Source organism: Phallusia mammillata, chromosome 6 (genome assembly GCF_965637545.1).
Source record: "Phallusia mammillata chromosome 6, kaPhaMamm4.hap1.1, whole genome shotgun sequence".
Taxonomy (NCBI): Eukaryota; Metazoa; Chordata; class Ascidiacea; order Phlebobranchia; family Ascidiidae; genus Phallusia; species Phallusia mammillata.
In genome coordinates this window covers 19,148,288-19,164,276 of record NC_137257.1, presented here as the reverse complement: position 1 = coordinate 19,164,276, position 15,989 = coordinate 19,148,288, and the positions used below count along the sequence as shown (strand labels likewise).

General features: G+C 39.0%; 1 protein-coding gene across 1 annotated transcript; it reads right to left on the bottom strand.

The window, feature by feature from the left end:
• Nucleotides 1-8,354: 8,354 nt before the first annotated feature.
• Nucleotides 8,355-15,757, bottom strand: LOC145231932 (uncharacterized). Its single transcript, XM_080096395.1, has 12 exons — nucleotides 15,370-15,757; nucleotides 14,917-15,030; nucleotides 14,673-14,798; nucleotides 14,294-14,460; nucleotides 12,913-13,048; nucleotides 12,397-12,526; nucleotides 11,929-12,144; nucleotides 11,197-11,342; nucleotides 10,091-10,546; nucleotides 9,727-9,873; nucleotides 9,238-9,393; nucleotides 8,355-9,002 (listed from the first exon to the last, which is right to left on the bottom strand). Exons 1-12 carry the CDS (start codon nucleotides 15,413-15,415, stop codon nucleotides 8,833-8,835), a joined length of 2,010 nt encoding a protein of 669 aa, XP_079952521.1. The 5' UTR covers nucleotides 15,416-15,757; the 3' UTR covers nucleotides 8,355-8,832.
• Between the last annotated feature and the right edge of the window lie 232 nt (nucleotides 15,758-15,989).

Here is a 15,989-nt window from a genome sequence, read left to right as displayed (position 1 = left end):
AAACTTTGTTGGAGCCGAGCGCATCCTGCGCGAAGAACGGAGCAAGTGGAATCAAAGGCAGATCTACAAATATCTGCAACAATGTGAGATTGCGTGGAGCTTCAATCCTCCCATTGCCAGCCACATGGTGGGGCTTGGGAGCGAATGATACGCTGGGTGCGAAAAATTCTCAACGCCCTGCTTTCAGAGAAGACCTTTTTCAATACGAAACTGATGACTTTGATGTTGAAGGTCGGAGCTACCCGAATTCTCGTCCCTTGGTTCCCGTGACGTTCGATTCGAAGGATGAGGAGCCCCTTACACAAAATCACCTACTGCTGCAACGTGCAGCGCCGAATGTGCCTGGACTGTTTACGGGTAAGAACCCACCATCGTAAGCGTTGGCGTCGAGTACAATACTTGGCCGACCAATTTCGGTGGCGATGGTTGCGCGAGTATGTGTCGACGCTAATGCCCAGATCGAAGTGGACAAATGGACATTCCATTTTCGCAGTCGGTGTCGTTGTGCTTGTAGCGGATCATGATCATCCTAGAAGCAAATGGCTTTTGGGTCGCGTGACCGATGTGCTTCCTGACAGGAAGGGAGTAGTGTGTCAGGTGGTCGTCAAGAATCTCACTGGTGCCTAGAAATGCCCAATTGCAAACTGTGCTTGCTATGCCGAGACGACGCGATGCGTGATTAGTTGCGTTTTCTTTCTGTTAGTAATTACTGCCGATATTTGCGTGTTGTCTTTTAACTGTACTCCTTGGATTCGTACATTGTAGGGAAGGGTGGTATGTTACATCTTATTTGCCAGTAATTGCCGATTTCTATTGATTCCCGCTTTTCCTCTCTACAACTTGTAATCTATTGCGTTGCGTGAAGTAATAATCGACTGCCACTTTTGTGCGATAACGCAACATGGATTAGTTATTTTCGTTGATCTAGAAAAGCCGTTGTTTGTCGCGTTGACGATTAATGTCACTTTTTACTTATGTTTTTATGACTCAAAAGTGTGAATTATTATGATGAAATATTTAATGACTCAAAAATGTGAATTATTATAATGAATGCGAACTTTACTGCAATGACCTAAAATGTCATTTCGCTTTGTAATGGTTGTATTGTACGTGTAGTAGGGTTCAGACAATTTGCTTAATTTGCATTTTGTTTACGCAGTTTCGCTGTTAATTCATCACGTGAAGCGTGACTTGTTCCTGCACTGTCGCCCAAAAAAGCGCATTTTGGTGATATATGTTATTGTATGTTTAGGTGTGTACCAGTAATTGCTGCGAGTTGAATACCCGTGCTATTTACTCTCTCCGGTTACCACAACAGTTGGTAAGATTTGTGCTGTATTTCTGCATTTAAAGCACAGTGTGTTAATGTCATGCTTTATGCAGAAACAGTTTTCTATTGTTTTCCATCGTCTTATACCGTCCTCTTTGTCCTGCATTCAAAGAGTTTGCCTAATAAGATCAGCAAAATATCTATCTGTGTGGTCTGGTTGTTGGAAGCCTTTAGAAATCGCGTTTCAATTCTCTTCTCATGTGACGTTCCGCGCTATAACCGAGGAGCGTTTACCGGAACTTACAATACGTGTATTATCGCAAAGTCCTAATCGGGTAAATGCTCGTGTGTACAAAATAGTAAGGTGGTGATGGGTCTTTGTTAAAAACTATTGTCGCTATAACAGTGCTCTCATTTCAAAAATGAATTTTACCCAAATACGAAGTTTGTTGCATAACAATGTTCAGGAATTCGGAATAAAAAAAGATAATAAAAAACAAATCAAATTTTGTTCTTTGAGATGCAGATTCTTTTACACTCCCTCCTCATATACGTTTTGCTACACTCATTTTTTTCTCCCTGTTTTACCATCCGAACGCACGCTATAAAACCCACACCAATCGACGTCGTAAAACACATTCCTAGGCATGACAACAAAAACACCCAAGCAATGACCACTACAGGCACACGTGCAAGCATCGAAACTTTACCCCGGGATGGACAGCGAAGTAAAAGCAGGGAGATCTTTGCACGTGCATCCGTGTCAAGCTCAATGCACAGGACCAAATGAGCATTGAGACTTTGTCTGTGAAACTCGGTCGGGGGTTATTTTTGGATTATGAAGAATTGTACAAACTTGTATCTGTCCTCGCTGTACGTTTTAGTATAATCAAAACCCGGAGAAGGCAATTACCGGCGAGTCCTACAGGACTCTGGTCGTAAACTGGGCCACATGCGAAGAAAACGACGCGTGCATCATCAACGATCGTATATAAAATATGACGGAAGATGTTGCAGTAGATAGGATCGTGCTCAACTTAAATTCAAAACCGTATTCGCACCTGAAGCTTACCGCCTTCCGATTTAGGAAAACGCCGAAGCCTATGAAACCTATTACCACCGCAAAACGGAAATCACGGACCAACTGGTTCAATTGAACTGATCTTAAGAATTCTGTCATCAAGCTTTCCACATGGGTGATGATGCGGATGACGTTCTCGGCATTGATTCACGAATTAAAATCATTCTAGTATGAATTTGGTTCACACCCAGCCTTTTTCGTCTTTTAAGTACCTTTTCGATCTGAAAGGTTTCCTTTGGAACCAACTGCATTTCTTCGTCGTAGAAAGTTCCCCTGACTTATTTCGTGTCACAGAAAGTGGAACCGACGATCCAACCTTAAACTTAAACACTTGTAGGGTTGAGGGTTCTCAGTATAAGTTAGGACATATCTCCTCGTGAGTAAAAGACGCTGGAATGGTTCGTATGCACTGGTGGTAACTGTTCTTAAAGCTGGTCACAACGGCGTTTTCGTTTTGTCGTTAAATGTAGTAAAGAACTCGATGTGGTGGTCTAGTAGTCCCCGGTTGACAAATTCCTTTCCGCGGTCTGTTTGCAACGCCCAAGGTTTTTTCCAGTGTTGTTTTTTATTGGTACAACCAAGGCGAATTTCGAAAAAAACGTCAATTATATGTAGCAAATACTTGAAACAACATATAAATCACTTATATTTGGTTACAAGTATTTGTTAAACATGAACGATATTCCCGTCTTGACTATCTTGCGAAGGATGTCGTGGCCAGGTCTTCGATGTTATTAGTTTCTCCTTTCGACCGTTTCACCGTTCACAACTGGTTCAAAGGCGACATTGGAACTTCCTTGTACCAAACGCACAATTCGCCCAGCTTTTAGCTTAAAATTCATTGGTTCAGAGGCGATGATGTGCTTGACAATCTCCTACTTCTTCTTGTCCATTTCAAAAACTTTCTTTGTTTTCGTGTTTTACTCCCACAGAATCGAAATTTTTATTGGCGATTGGTAAATTATTGTGTCATTGTAAAAGCATTATCGTTGAATCGCTTAGTTGTACAGTTTTACTTTCGACTCCAGCTTCCCAGGCCCGTTAACTGTTGGGTTCATAGCTTTATCCAGATCACGTTTTTTCTTTCTTCAATCTGAGCTAACTGTATGGGTTTTGATTCTTGCAGGGTTATTAGAACTCTAGGATTGACCTGGGCGAGTTTTGAAACTTTTTCAATTTCTCATTTTCTTTTAACAATCCCGCAATTGCTGGAATTACAAACCCGATTAATTGTGCCAATAAGGCAAACAAAATTCTGCCGCAAATAATTTTGCGTTTTAGCTTTAGGCTGGAATATTTTTTTCCTAGTTCACCAAGTCCGGTCTTGTGGCGTCGAAGTTTTGGCTGTTCACTCGTTGAAAGGTTTAAGTTGCCTATAAAGACGTTGTGGCAGCATTCACAAATGAATTTAATCAAATCGTTATCAGTACCTTTTATAATCGCAAGGACAAGCTTGGGTTTGGCGCTGCACAAAGTAGACAGTATAGGGGAGCTTGTCGACGAAGACGTTTCGACATTTCACTTAGACTGCGTGAAGTCAAGAAGCAAATAACCGTGTACATGGTAGATAGCGTCGCTGAACTAACCTTGCGCGCACAGGAAATACTTGTATTGCAAGGAAAAGCATCTATCAGGTTTTTTGAAAAACACCAAGTAATGAGCGTTCAAGGTGATGTTGCGGTGCTCTTTTCCCTTGTCAAAGAGGTTTTGATCAATATAGATGACACTCACATTTTTGTTGTGACTCACCTAAGTAAACAGATTTGTTAAATTTTTGTTATACACTCACTCATTAAATCATCAATCACAAGCAGGGTCCGATCAAAGAGGATTTATAACTGAGGGAGCCTGAACTGTCAAGGCTTGGCAAATCGGATCTTGTGCATGTAGTTATAGCTGCAATTCAGCGTGTTGATAGTGCAGTAGGATATAGCATTTTTGCAATGAGGTACATTTCAATCTTAAAGTGGCCAGATACCATTGTATTTAACGAAAATTGTCAGAATACATTCTTGTTGATTGAAATCTAATTCAAATAAACAATTGCTTATGCTTTTGCTGTTTTATCGTGTGTTCGTCAAAATTCTGTTGAATTTGTATTGGTTTATTAGCTAATGATGTTGTGTGTTGCCCTGTATCTATTTGCACTAATCAGAAAAAAAAATCAAAATTATTTTGACTTTTTTATTTTGATGCGTAAAGTAATTTCGTAAGCAAACGAGAAACACCGGCACTCATTTATTCGTGAATTGATGCCCTGCTGCTGATGGTGTTGAGTCCAAAACTACAAAATCCGTTTCGAGAACTTGAATAGATTTAGAAATTTTCCAAAAAACTGAGGTTCTAGTCTCATGTCAATTCTCAACGTGGGATATCACGTCCGAGTCAAATCAAGTCTCCTGGTGTGACGAGTCTAAGTCAAGTCGAGTCTTTTAACAGCTGAGACTCGAGTCAAGCAAAGTCTTAGAAAAAAAGGTGTGACTCGAGTCTTCTCGTAACTGCAAATATTTCTGGTTTGGGTAGGTCTTTAATATTACGCCTTTTGTGATTCTGCGTCACAACATCTTTAAGGTCCACAATAGCCTATTACACGTTAAAGCACTTAATATATCAAACGGTCAAAGATCTGTGTCTAACATTGAATCAAGGCATAGATAATAGTAGTCATTAGATAGAAGCGATATAGTACTTTTGGTGTCAAACTAAACATGAAACAAGAAGTTATGACTTTATTCTCTCGAAACATCAACTAAAAACGGATACAACTGTTTTGTAATAAAACAGACAGCTAGACGGCGAACCAAGCTGAGAGGTTTTCTGCGCACTGTGGATAAAATTGGAACAAGCAAAATAGCTTGTGAAAAACATTTCTGAAAAACAAAACCATCGGTTAATCCTGTGGAAATACATAAATACCTGAAAAACGAAAACAGAACAAGTTTGAACCTGTGAAAAAAGACGAAGTTAGTTGAAACCAGTGTTTTTTTAAGGCCGAAACGGTCCCCCAAATTTCTCCAGCAGTTTCCCAAAATTTGGACTTGCAACTACAATTGCTATTTTTTGGTATTTAAATGAAACACTTGCGGTCTCCTAAAACTACTTAGCGGTCACCCAAACCAAACCTTAAAAAAAACCTGGTTGAAACACAAATTTGAAATTACCTTGCAAATCCTTTATTACATTGCATGATTTGGTATAGGACTGTTTCTACATTTTTCTTCACAAGTTTTAAACAAAAACAGTATTTTGATGGCAAAACTGAAAAACAAAATCAAAATTAGTGATTAGAAATAACGAGAACAACAACAAGAAACTTACAATTTGAGGGAAGTCGACTTGGAAGGTACAACAGCAAACCCGACAACTACACTTTTTCTCGTTCTAACACTTGATGATGGAGGTTCGCAAGGTTCGAGCGAGCGACGAACGATAAAAAAATACACAACAACATGAAGAACCTGTCGGCTGATGTAAAAGGCACAACACTCCCCAAGAACTGGTCTGCTTATTTGGAAATGAGAGGATAGAATAAGTAGATTTCGACAGGAGAAAGTGCGCCGTTGGTTAACAGTTCATTATAAACTATAATAGAATAACAATGAAAACAGTAGGAATCGTTAACCTTGGACAGAAACGCGATCTTCTGCTTCGTTAAGGATCTGAAAAAAACGTTGGAACCGCCATCTTCCCTGCGTGCCCGACGTAAAGTGTACAATGCAAGCCTGCCTTTAACCAACTGTCCAGCTTACAACAGCTGCAAATTAGCCTAAAAAAGTAGAAAGTGAGTCTGCCGTGTTTTACAACCACCCAAAATGTCATTGCCCCATAATGACGGGATGATCGGGTCAAGCAGGAAAACGAAACTGAAATAAGTATTTGCAACAAATAGGCCTAAATCCACACAAAAAGGGTTTGACCAGCAAAAAGGAAAATTTGGGACTTTCGATCGGCGAAATTTCAAGTTAATAATAGGAACTGTTACATCACATGCTTTATATTCATATCGCGGCCTTTTCTGAAAGAAAATACTTAGAAACGAGCGTGCATACATGAATAATACAAGCTGGTCACCCGAAAAAAATCCACAACCTCCTTAAGTTTACAATTAACACAGGCGCAAGAGTTTGTTTACAAGGGAACAGTGACGAATTAAGGCGTATAACTCAAAAACATCACGCAAGGACCCATCATTTTACGCAATAGCAGGGTTGGGAAAGTTAGCAACAGTTTGCGCCCTACAGGATGGCTCACGGGACTTTTCTGGCAAAATGCTATGCCGCCCCCTCCAGCTCACGGGCCTGAGTCATCATTGGGGGTAGAGGTGTCCGGTACTAGGTCCCGCCTGCACCGCGGCCAATGCAATGTGGTGGAGGCCGTGCCCAGGCCGTGTTTCTATGCGCACCCTATTTTAGCTACAGCCATTTAGCAACGCGCCACACCTAACTAGAAATCGATCTAAGCTAGAGTCCCTACGTGGCGCGCAAATCTCAAACGTACCCCACCTATGTTACCTAGCCTAACCCTAGTTAACGAGTGCCAATCGAGGTATAGCCCTAGCGCCAACTTGCTGACAATAGTAGCACTCTGTAAGGCTTAGACCTTTCTTCGACCGAGAAAGACTTCCTCCACGAGTCCCTCACGGCCAAGGAATAGGTCACTCAACCCTAGCGCCAGTTAACCTAGTTAGGCCTAACAGTTTGCATATGCATACAAATTAATATTTGAAGTTGAAGAATATGCATGGTGTATGAAGTTTGGCGAGGTCGTAGAATAAAAGGTCTTTCGTGTCTGAAAATAAGGTAACACACTAAGTACAGTTGAAATGTTGCACAAAAATCCAGAAAACAATTGATCCACCGAACCCTAAGCACAAACGCGCTTTGCCGATTTCACAAACAACGCTGAGTTCCAAAAGCGCAGTCAGGTTTGTGACGTTACAATGCCTAGAGCGTATTGCGACTGCACAGTAGTGAACAGTTGTTTCTGGCCTTTATATTTGCTTGTATTACTAAGTTGTCATTTGTAAATAGCTGTTTAAATGCTAAGTATTCAATATATATCCACTGCATTTTGTATTAGCCTACATGTATATGATTTAGTTTAAATATGCTAAGCAAACTGTATTTGTATGAATTATCAAGTAGATAAATAGTAAGCATGACCCTTTAAATAACAGCTTTCTTTACATTGCAGTCATAGAACTTCCTTAGTGAAAGAGTATAAAATAAAACTTGAAGTTACCTTGTAGATATTCCCACGTCCGCTCGCCACAAAACCACAAGACAAATGAGTCTACCTGAATTGACTTTAACACGCCAAGATCGCTGATTGGTTGCCTATAGATGCGTGTTAAGTGTCGATATGGCGCAAAAAAACAAAACAAATCAGGGTGCAAAAGTTTTGTTTTTTATTTAAAAATAATAAACAAACGGTACTGTACTGAGTTATATTGTAAGTTGTTTTTTGGTGGTAGATCAGGGATATAGACTACAGCTGGCAAAAGAAATCAAACATGTTTAAGTCGGCGCCTTTGTTGGAATGAAATTGCTTTTAAATACCGCACATGGCAACTTGCGAGTTTGTTACGAGAAACAGAAAAATAAAGCAATTTCTCGCTTTAACGAATATATATTGGTGCTCTCAAATAAACCTGCTTGTAAAAGATTTGTTCGCATGTAATTATTTGTAATTTGTTTGCATGTACATAGGCCATACACCAGTAGTTTTTCCTTGGTCTCGAACAAAAGCAATGTTTTATCTTTAAGAGCAAAAACTAATTTTCGTAACCTTTCATGCATCATGGGCAGGAACTTGGACGAATGATCCAGGGCACCAGACCCATGTATTCGTCCCCGAAAGAGTTTTGGGTAAGAAACCCGTGAAAAAAAAGAAGAAAGGAGCCTACATCATCAAATTAGTGTTTGTTGGTTTCCCATTGTTATAACCACAGCAGTGAAATAATTTATACAGAGCTTAAATCAGCGATCGCCAAGTGGATAATAAAGAAGCCGAGGCGAGGCGTGTCACAGTTGGGTGCTTAGGTTCAATACCTTATGTGTTTGCTATTGCTTTGTCCCGATTTTTTGTCTTCGTCGTTTCTTACAACAAACCGCATTTTTCAGTGCGCGTAATGCAACTTTTTGTGAAAAAAACATAAACATTTTGCTAACAACTCATTGTGAAAAAACATAGACATTTTGCCAAACTCTGGCCCATATTGAAAGGACAATTCGCGACTGTGCTTGGGTACTACACTTTGCATAACTGGGTGTTCTCAAACTTCTATAATAAAGGACAACATTTTTGTGCTATAGTTTACTGAATAATAAATTACAATTACATTATCACAATAAAAAGACTTGAAAAAAGAAAATTTGAAACAAACCAAACAGGGCGATGTTTATGAACAATTACTTTCCTATTGAACGTTTAGCACAACATTTTCTGGTACAGCCTCAATGTGAATTTTCCAAATAATAGTTTATTTTCCAGCGCTTGCTGCTGGACTGCATGTGCATGTTTGTCTTCTCCAAGGGTTTCCGGTGCATGCACCTTCTGTTATAACTCCTCCAATGCACCGACGAACACTAAAGCTGTTTCCTTTACTGCAATGGCAGCCAGACCACTCACTGAAAGGTGACCACATCGCACCTACAACACAAGTTCGTTTTGTCACACGCAGGTTTATAATACATTAGGCCTAGTGAACGAGAGACATTGCTAATTACAGATAAATTTAATACAGATAATTTTTGCATGCAGACAAGTTGTAAGCAAAACAAAAACGTACAAACAATTAAGGAGAGTATGGAATATGTTTAAACTAAGCCGAAATTAACTACTTTGGTGGAGATAGGGTGCCACAATCCTCTTGATGTCCACTTACCATCAGGACAAACTTTATTGATACAGTTTCTCTTTTGAAAAGGTTTCCCTTGACATCTGTCAGTGGAACATGTCCTAACTCGCATCATCTTTCCGTTTCCACATTCTTTGTGACACGAAGAGTCACTTCCCCAAACATCCCACGTTCCCAAAGGACCTATAACGAAGTACTCATTAATGTTATTATACAATCCTAATGTCGGCCTATGTTATATTTACGTAACCTTCAATTTTTCGGCATGCATATTTAGCAAGCAAAAACCAAACAGATTATGTGTGATGCAATTTGCCAGAAATATAATGTTTGGGGCGTAAACAATTTTTTCGCCCGATATGCTAATAAAGACGCTTTCTTAAAGGGGATTTTTAAAAGGCTTAAAAAGAAAACCACGTTTTTTTTTAAATCGAATGCAGGCTATCTTTTTATAAAAGAGGATAAAAGCGTGGGAAAGGCCTTTGCCGTACGTAAAATCAATTTTTCAAGTGCTACCTGATGGACAATTACATGACCCAGTTTTCCATGGTCTCCCAGTGCAACTCCCTTCGTTTACGACACCTCCAATACACTGACGAACTGCATAACGTTTTCCTTTGTTGCAGTGGCAGCCTGACCATGCGCCATACGGTCCCCAAACAGCTAAGGAACAAATGTTGAGTTATAAACTGATGACAGTGATAACAAATAAAAATATATTTGCGTTATTTGGTATTATACAGTATATAGAGCATGTTTGGACCTTTGTGACAATAATAAGGGACGGCCACTGAACATTTGCTTCCAAAATTTACCAGTAACAATGATTGAAGGTAAATATTAACCACTTATTTGAAAAAAAATCTATTTTTAGTCTCACCAGTCGAACAGTCTTGATTGTTGCAAGTCGTTCTTTGAAAGGGTTTGCCGGTTGAACATCTATTGGTGGAACAAGTTCTAACTCGCATTTGCTTTCCATTTCCGCAAGGTTTGTTGCACGAAGAATAATTTCCCCATTCGTTCCAAGAACCCTCAACAGATGGTAACGACGTGGATGGTTCAGGTGGTGTGGTTGTTGGTGACTCGGTTGGTGTAGTTGTTGGTGGGTCGGTTGGTGTCGTTGTTGGTTGCTCTGTTGTTGTTGGTTGCTCAGTTGTAGTTGGTGGAAGGGTTAGTGTTTGTGTTGTTGGTTCTTCAGTTGTTGTCGTTTGTGGCTGTGTTGTTGTTGTCGGTGGTGGCTCTGTTGTTGTGGTTGGTGGAGGTGCTGTGGTTGTTGTCGGTGGATGTGTCGGTGTCATTGGTGGCTGAGTTGGTGGAATGAGGCTTATTTCAGGAACTGCAAATCACAAAAGCGCATTAAAAACTCAATGGCATAATGGTCCATTTTGACAAAAACTCGGATGCATAATTGTTTTGATGGAAAACTGAGAAAATGCACAAAACAAATATACAAAAACATCATGAGTCGCCATGACCCCCTACATGCAAAAGAAAAATGCAACAGCAATAAAACATAACTAAAGTATTTCTTTAGCGTATGGAAAGGGTTCTCTTAGAAATTTAAACACAACGAAACTGTGTTAAAGACACTTCATTCCTAATTTGATGCAGCCAAAAGCAACAAAAACACAATCATGTGTCTTTAATTATGCGCCAAAAATATCAAATATTTTGCCAAGAATTTATTCAGGTAATGTATGATAAAGATACTATCATAAAAACTCACATCAGATATAGTAGGGCAGAAAAATTATTAACTTAGAATTTAAATTTTGGGCTCGGGTCCCAAGTTGATTGTAAAACATTACTTAATCCTAAAACCCTACCAGTTACCATGTATTTTGTAACTTATTTGTTAGTGCTTACTTCACCAACTATCGGTATTTGTCAAAATATATGTCTGATGAGAGTTTGTAAAGAAGAACGACTATATCTTTAAATACGCTTAAGTGCTTAATTAGCTGAAAATCAAACAAGAACATTTACCTGCATTGTTACAAACAGGAATGTTGCAGTATTGCCAAGCTATGGTAGAATGTATTACAAAACACCATGGTCCAAGTGGGTCTAAATCGGGATTTCGGCAATGGTTGTTGTTTTCGAGTCCGGCTCCAGTAATCAAATCTGGTGATCTGACAAAGTTTGTATGACTTTAGGTTTGCAGAGGCTTAAAGTGACTAATTTTATGGGCTTTTAATACTTGGTAAAAACTAGTGATGTACCAAACATTCAGTTTGCCGAATGTATTTGGCCAAATCGATCACTTTTTATCTTTTGCGAACACTGATTTAAAGTGTAAAACATGTCTCTTTTGTGCCACATAATCTGTCAAACAACGTCAGAATCAACATTACTCCAAAGTATTATGATTTTTAAAACATTATCTTTTTCCATCTCAGATTAAAACAGTCAGTCATTCATATGCAGGGTGGCAACCGTAGCTAACAAAACTAAGATGATAATTAAAAACAAATATTGTGATGCGTAACGCCACAGTTTGCCTGGAGAAAAAAACGCATCGCGTACTACTTTGCATACCGTCATCAATGATTTAGGTGATTCGGACGAATTTATTAAAAGTTGCCGAGTGTTCTGTTCCGGCCGAAACTATAATTAAGCCGATTCGGTGCATCTCTGGTGCAAAATATTTTAGGCTTACTTGATCTTATACAACCGCCGAGCTATATTGTTATTTCATTCAATAAACATATAAGTTACATGTTGTAGCCATTTCCATTCCATGCTCTGCAAGTTAATCCGCCAGTTGTTGTCGAAAGTGTTCCTCTGTAGCTAAAACCATGATCAAGTGGATGAAGGCAATCAGTAGTTTCTGGGATTCCCCGCACACCATTGCAGGAATGCATGGCATTGATTTGTGCCTGATCTTCGAAAGAAGGGCTAAAGCGTTGTTTGGTGTATCCAGAGCCGTCGACTCTGTTACAATAAACATTATAGGCCCTTTATATCATAGGTTTTACTAGTGTTTTGTAAGAACATTAGACGGATGCTAAATTTAAACTTGTTTTTATATTTGTTTTACCGCTGATTCTCAACATGATTTCTGTGTTTTTTGGCTTATTTGCCCGTCTCTAAATGTCGTATACAATATAGGTATTCTTTTTAAAAGACTATTAGATTCTTCCTGGTTTGTCAAAATGTAATAAGCGTTGTTTATGTGATAAACACCTCAAAATAGTCGGTTGACCATTTGCGGAAAAGTCAGTTGATCCGTAATGCATGATTGACTTAATGTCGTATGGAGAATTAAAACTGTTTACTTCAGCGAACGACAATATTCTGAAATTGTTTTCTTTTCCTGAAAGCAAACGTAGTGCGATTAGGGACAAGCAAGGTTTTATATGAGGACGTGTTGAAAAAAATTGTTAAGGCACCAGCAAAGCTGGAACTAGACATGCAGAAACTTATTATTTTCTACATCCAGTGAAAACATTGAAGACCCATTTAGGTGCACGAAAACGTTTTATGTTCGTGATCGAAATTTTTTTTCCAAAGCTCTTTATGTACAAACGTAGCGCTTGCAAAGAGTTTTGCCTTTTTTAATGATACTAATAACAGGTGCGATCATACAAAAGCAATATATTATACGGGGGTTGTTAGAAAAAACGTAAAATCGTCAGCAAAGAAACTAGACTTGAAACGTTTTTTAAGGATACTAATGATAAACATAACGTGAATTATTACCAGGTTTTATATTTTCTTCGAAGATTTCAACGTATCTGTCTCTATCTGGACGGGATTGTTCGTGGAATATCCCCAACGCATGCATAGCTTCATGAATAACAATGCCTGGAGTGGCACAGCCAGAAGGAATAGAAATCTGAGTTGATTAAAACAATGAAAGATAATTTACTCGAAATGTTGTTTGTAAAATGAGATAATTTCTTTCCGTTTGGATCAAGGTTCAACCAACGGCAATGCTACATTCATAATCACTTGCCGTATTAAATAGTAGACCTACTGTCCATCCTTTTTTTGGATGACATATTCTCTTTTTACCAAAAAGTCTAGAGAGAAAAAAATAAAATGCCCTGTTTTTGGAGTTTCCTATTGTTATTATTCAATTTGTATTGTTAAAAATTCACTGGCAGATTTACTTCTAAAAAAGTACAGTTAAAGTAAATTTGTTAAGGAGTGTGTGACTCCACATAGGTTACATAGACAGTTTGGTAGAGCATACACTATAACTTAAGTCAGCCTCACGTTTGGCTAAATTTCGATAGCTGGCACAAAGAGCTAAATTAATAATTGTGAAAAGCGAATGCGTTGAAAAATAACTTCCGTTTTTGAATATTTAACAAAAGGATCTTACTTTTTAGGGTTGCTTTCTTAATTTTTTCTAATGCCAACCTTAAAATCTTTAACTGTCTGCATTTTGGGGATATACCAATTTGATGGCTCTCTACGCCACCTTCTTGAAAATTAAGCAAATGTGTTGTCGACGGGAGATGGAGTTAGTAGATTTTCTTGTCAGTTTGGCTAAAGTTAATAACGGGAGAGGGCATGGACTTGGCCGAATGGTCTGGCTCGCCTGACCCATATACAGACATAAAAAACCCTGATCGGGATTCGTCCCTGGGAGTGTCCTGGTGGGTTCGAACCCGTGAAAAAAAAGGATAAAAATGAAAAAGTTAATAACGTGAGAGCTCACATCACAGAAAGTATGCTAAATACCGATAGGTATCGTTAAGGGGGGCACAGTTATTTTAATTAGCAGATACACAGGGATATAGGTATAAATTAAATTTAGGGTTAAAGGGTCTACGTTTTGAGTAAGTTTTAACGGTATTTTTATGATGAAACCTTAACCCAACGGTAATAGCGCATCAACTGTCAGCTTTTTTACAGAATTTTACTTTTAAATGTGCGCCAAAGCTCTATCTTTAACCTGTAAGTGTTTAGCAGTCTTTGTTTAGCAGAAGTGAGGTCTTACGTTCGTACATTTTCTGTCAGTTTTGAGTTATAATTATTTGATAGAGTGAAATTCGTTATTGTACTCCGATTTACTTGACTTGCTTCCCCAACAATTCAATTGCAAACTTTAGTTTTACTCCTTGATTTTTACCTCCTGTGTGCCTCCATTCCTTCCAACGTATGACCAACAACCAGTACCAGCAATAAATCTAATAACGTTTATGTCCTCCGGTCGAGCAGCCTGAAACCTCACACAAGTAACAGCGTTGAGGACACCAAGACCATTGATAATTGCACTTCGTTGCGAAGAACTGGCCTCTATAGAAATTTTGAAAAGGCCACACAGGGTTTTATATAATATACATCATACTGTTGTTAAGTAAACTTATTGCTCAGCTATATCTAACAGATGTTTAACGAAGAAATTCGAATGTTAGCCAACAAATTTAATGCCCAACCACTTTTTCGAAATTCCGAAGCAGGTACAAAAGGTTAAGAAATTCGATTTAAGCAAATGTACAAGAACTGACCTAGTTCTGGATCTAGGAAAAATGGAATTATAACATAATTATTTGGAGTAACATCGTCCCACCGATCAAAAAAAGATGTAACGGCCTTTTCTCCAGTTCCAGTCGAAAGAGCATCCCAAACCTTTTCTGCAATCGGAAAAAGTGTCGGATAGCAGAAGAAAAACGTTAAGCCAGAGGCAGCGTTAGTAGATATTTGTTCGGAATTCTTGAACTGGTGTTTGAAACTAAGAAAAAAGGTTCTAACCTGGCATTCTAAAGTCGTCAACTTGAGTGTAACAAGTGCATGTGCAACTTTTAGGTTCCATTTTCCCAATTCCGGTTTTGCACGATGCATTGCAATCCATTGGTTCGCAGCTTTCTAAAATTTAATCCTGTTTAAATAACATACTGACATACCTGTGTACTATTTGCGTTTTCCAGTTTATCATAAGCTATATAGGCTGTATCACTTTACCGAAGAGTTTTTGGCCTTTATTGCCTAGACCTGTTTGCAGCCTTGTTAAAACTGTTGTGTGGTTTATTATTAACCTTATGCTGATTACAAAGGTGACAAAAGAATCCCAAGGGTATTTTACGACACTTCACCTTCTTTAAGTTAGAACACAGCATTTGTACTAACATTAGGTGCATATAGTGCTGTATTTTATACATTGTATATGGTTAAGTACATATAAGCTTAATTTTAAATCGTACTTACGTGCTACACTCCATAATATCGAGAAGAAAATTAGTATTTTAACCATCTTCAAAAATCAGTTCTGTCGACCTCTTCTCCTGCCTGAAAGGTGCTTTAAAGTGTCGACGCTGGTTCTGCGCGTAATCGGCATCATTGATGCAGTGCTCAATTGTTTCCGGAAAAATATCGGAGGATGCGGTGCCCATTGTGCGCACTTATTGAGTCATCGGATATACACCGCACCGACCTGAAACAACAGGAGCCTAGGGAAAAAACATGTTTATCGCTCGCCCTACTTCGAGAAACAAACCCTGTTCATTATGCTCCAAGCTTGTCTTTATTCTCGTTTTGTACATGGACCAACATGGCGCCGGTAGAACTACTAACACTGCAGTCTGGCTGGCCCCTGGTTGAATTTTGTTTGATAGGTGGCGCAACGGAGCATAGGCGTTTATGGTGCTGACTCAGCAATTTGGGTTTATGGCACCATAAACGCCTATGCTCCGTTGCGCCACCTATCGAACAAATTTCAACCAGGGGCCAGCCAGATTGCAGTGTTAGTAGTTCTACCGTTCGCGGCGGGTTCGGGCTTTGGTTTTTGCAACAAACGGGCTTTATTCGGGCCTAACTTCACGTTCTGT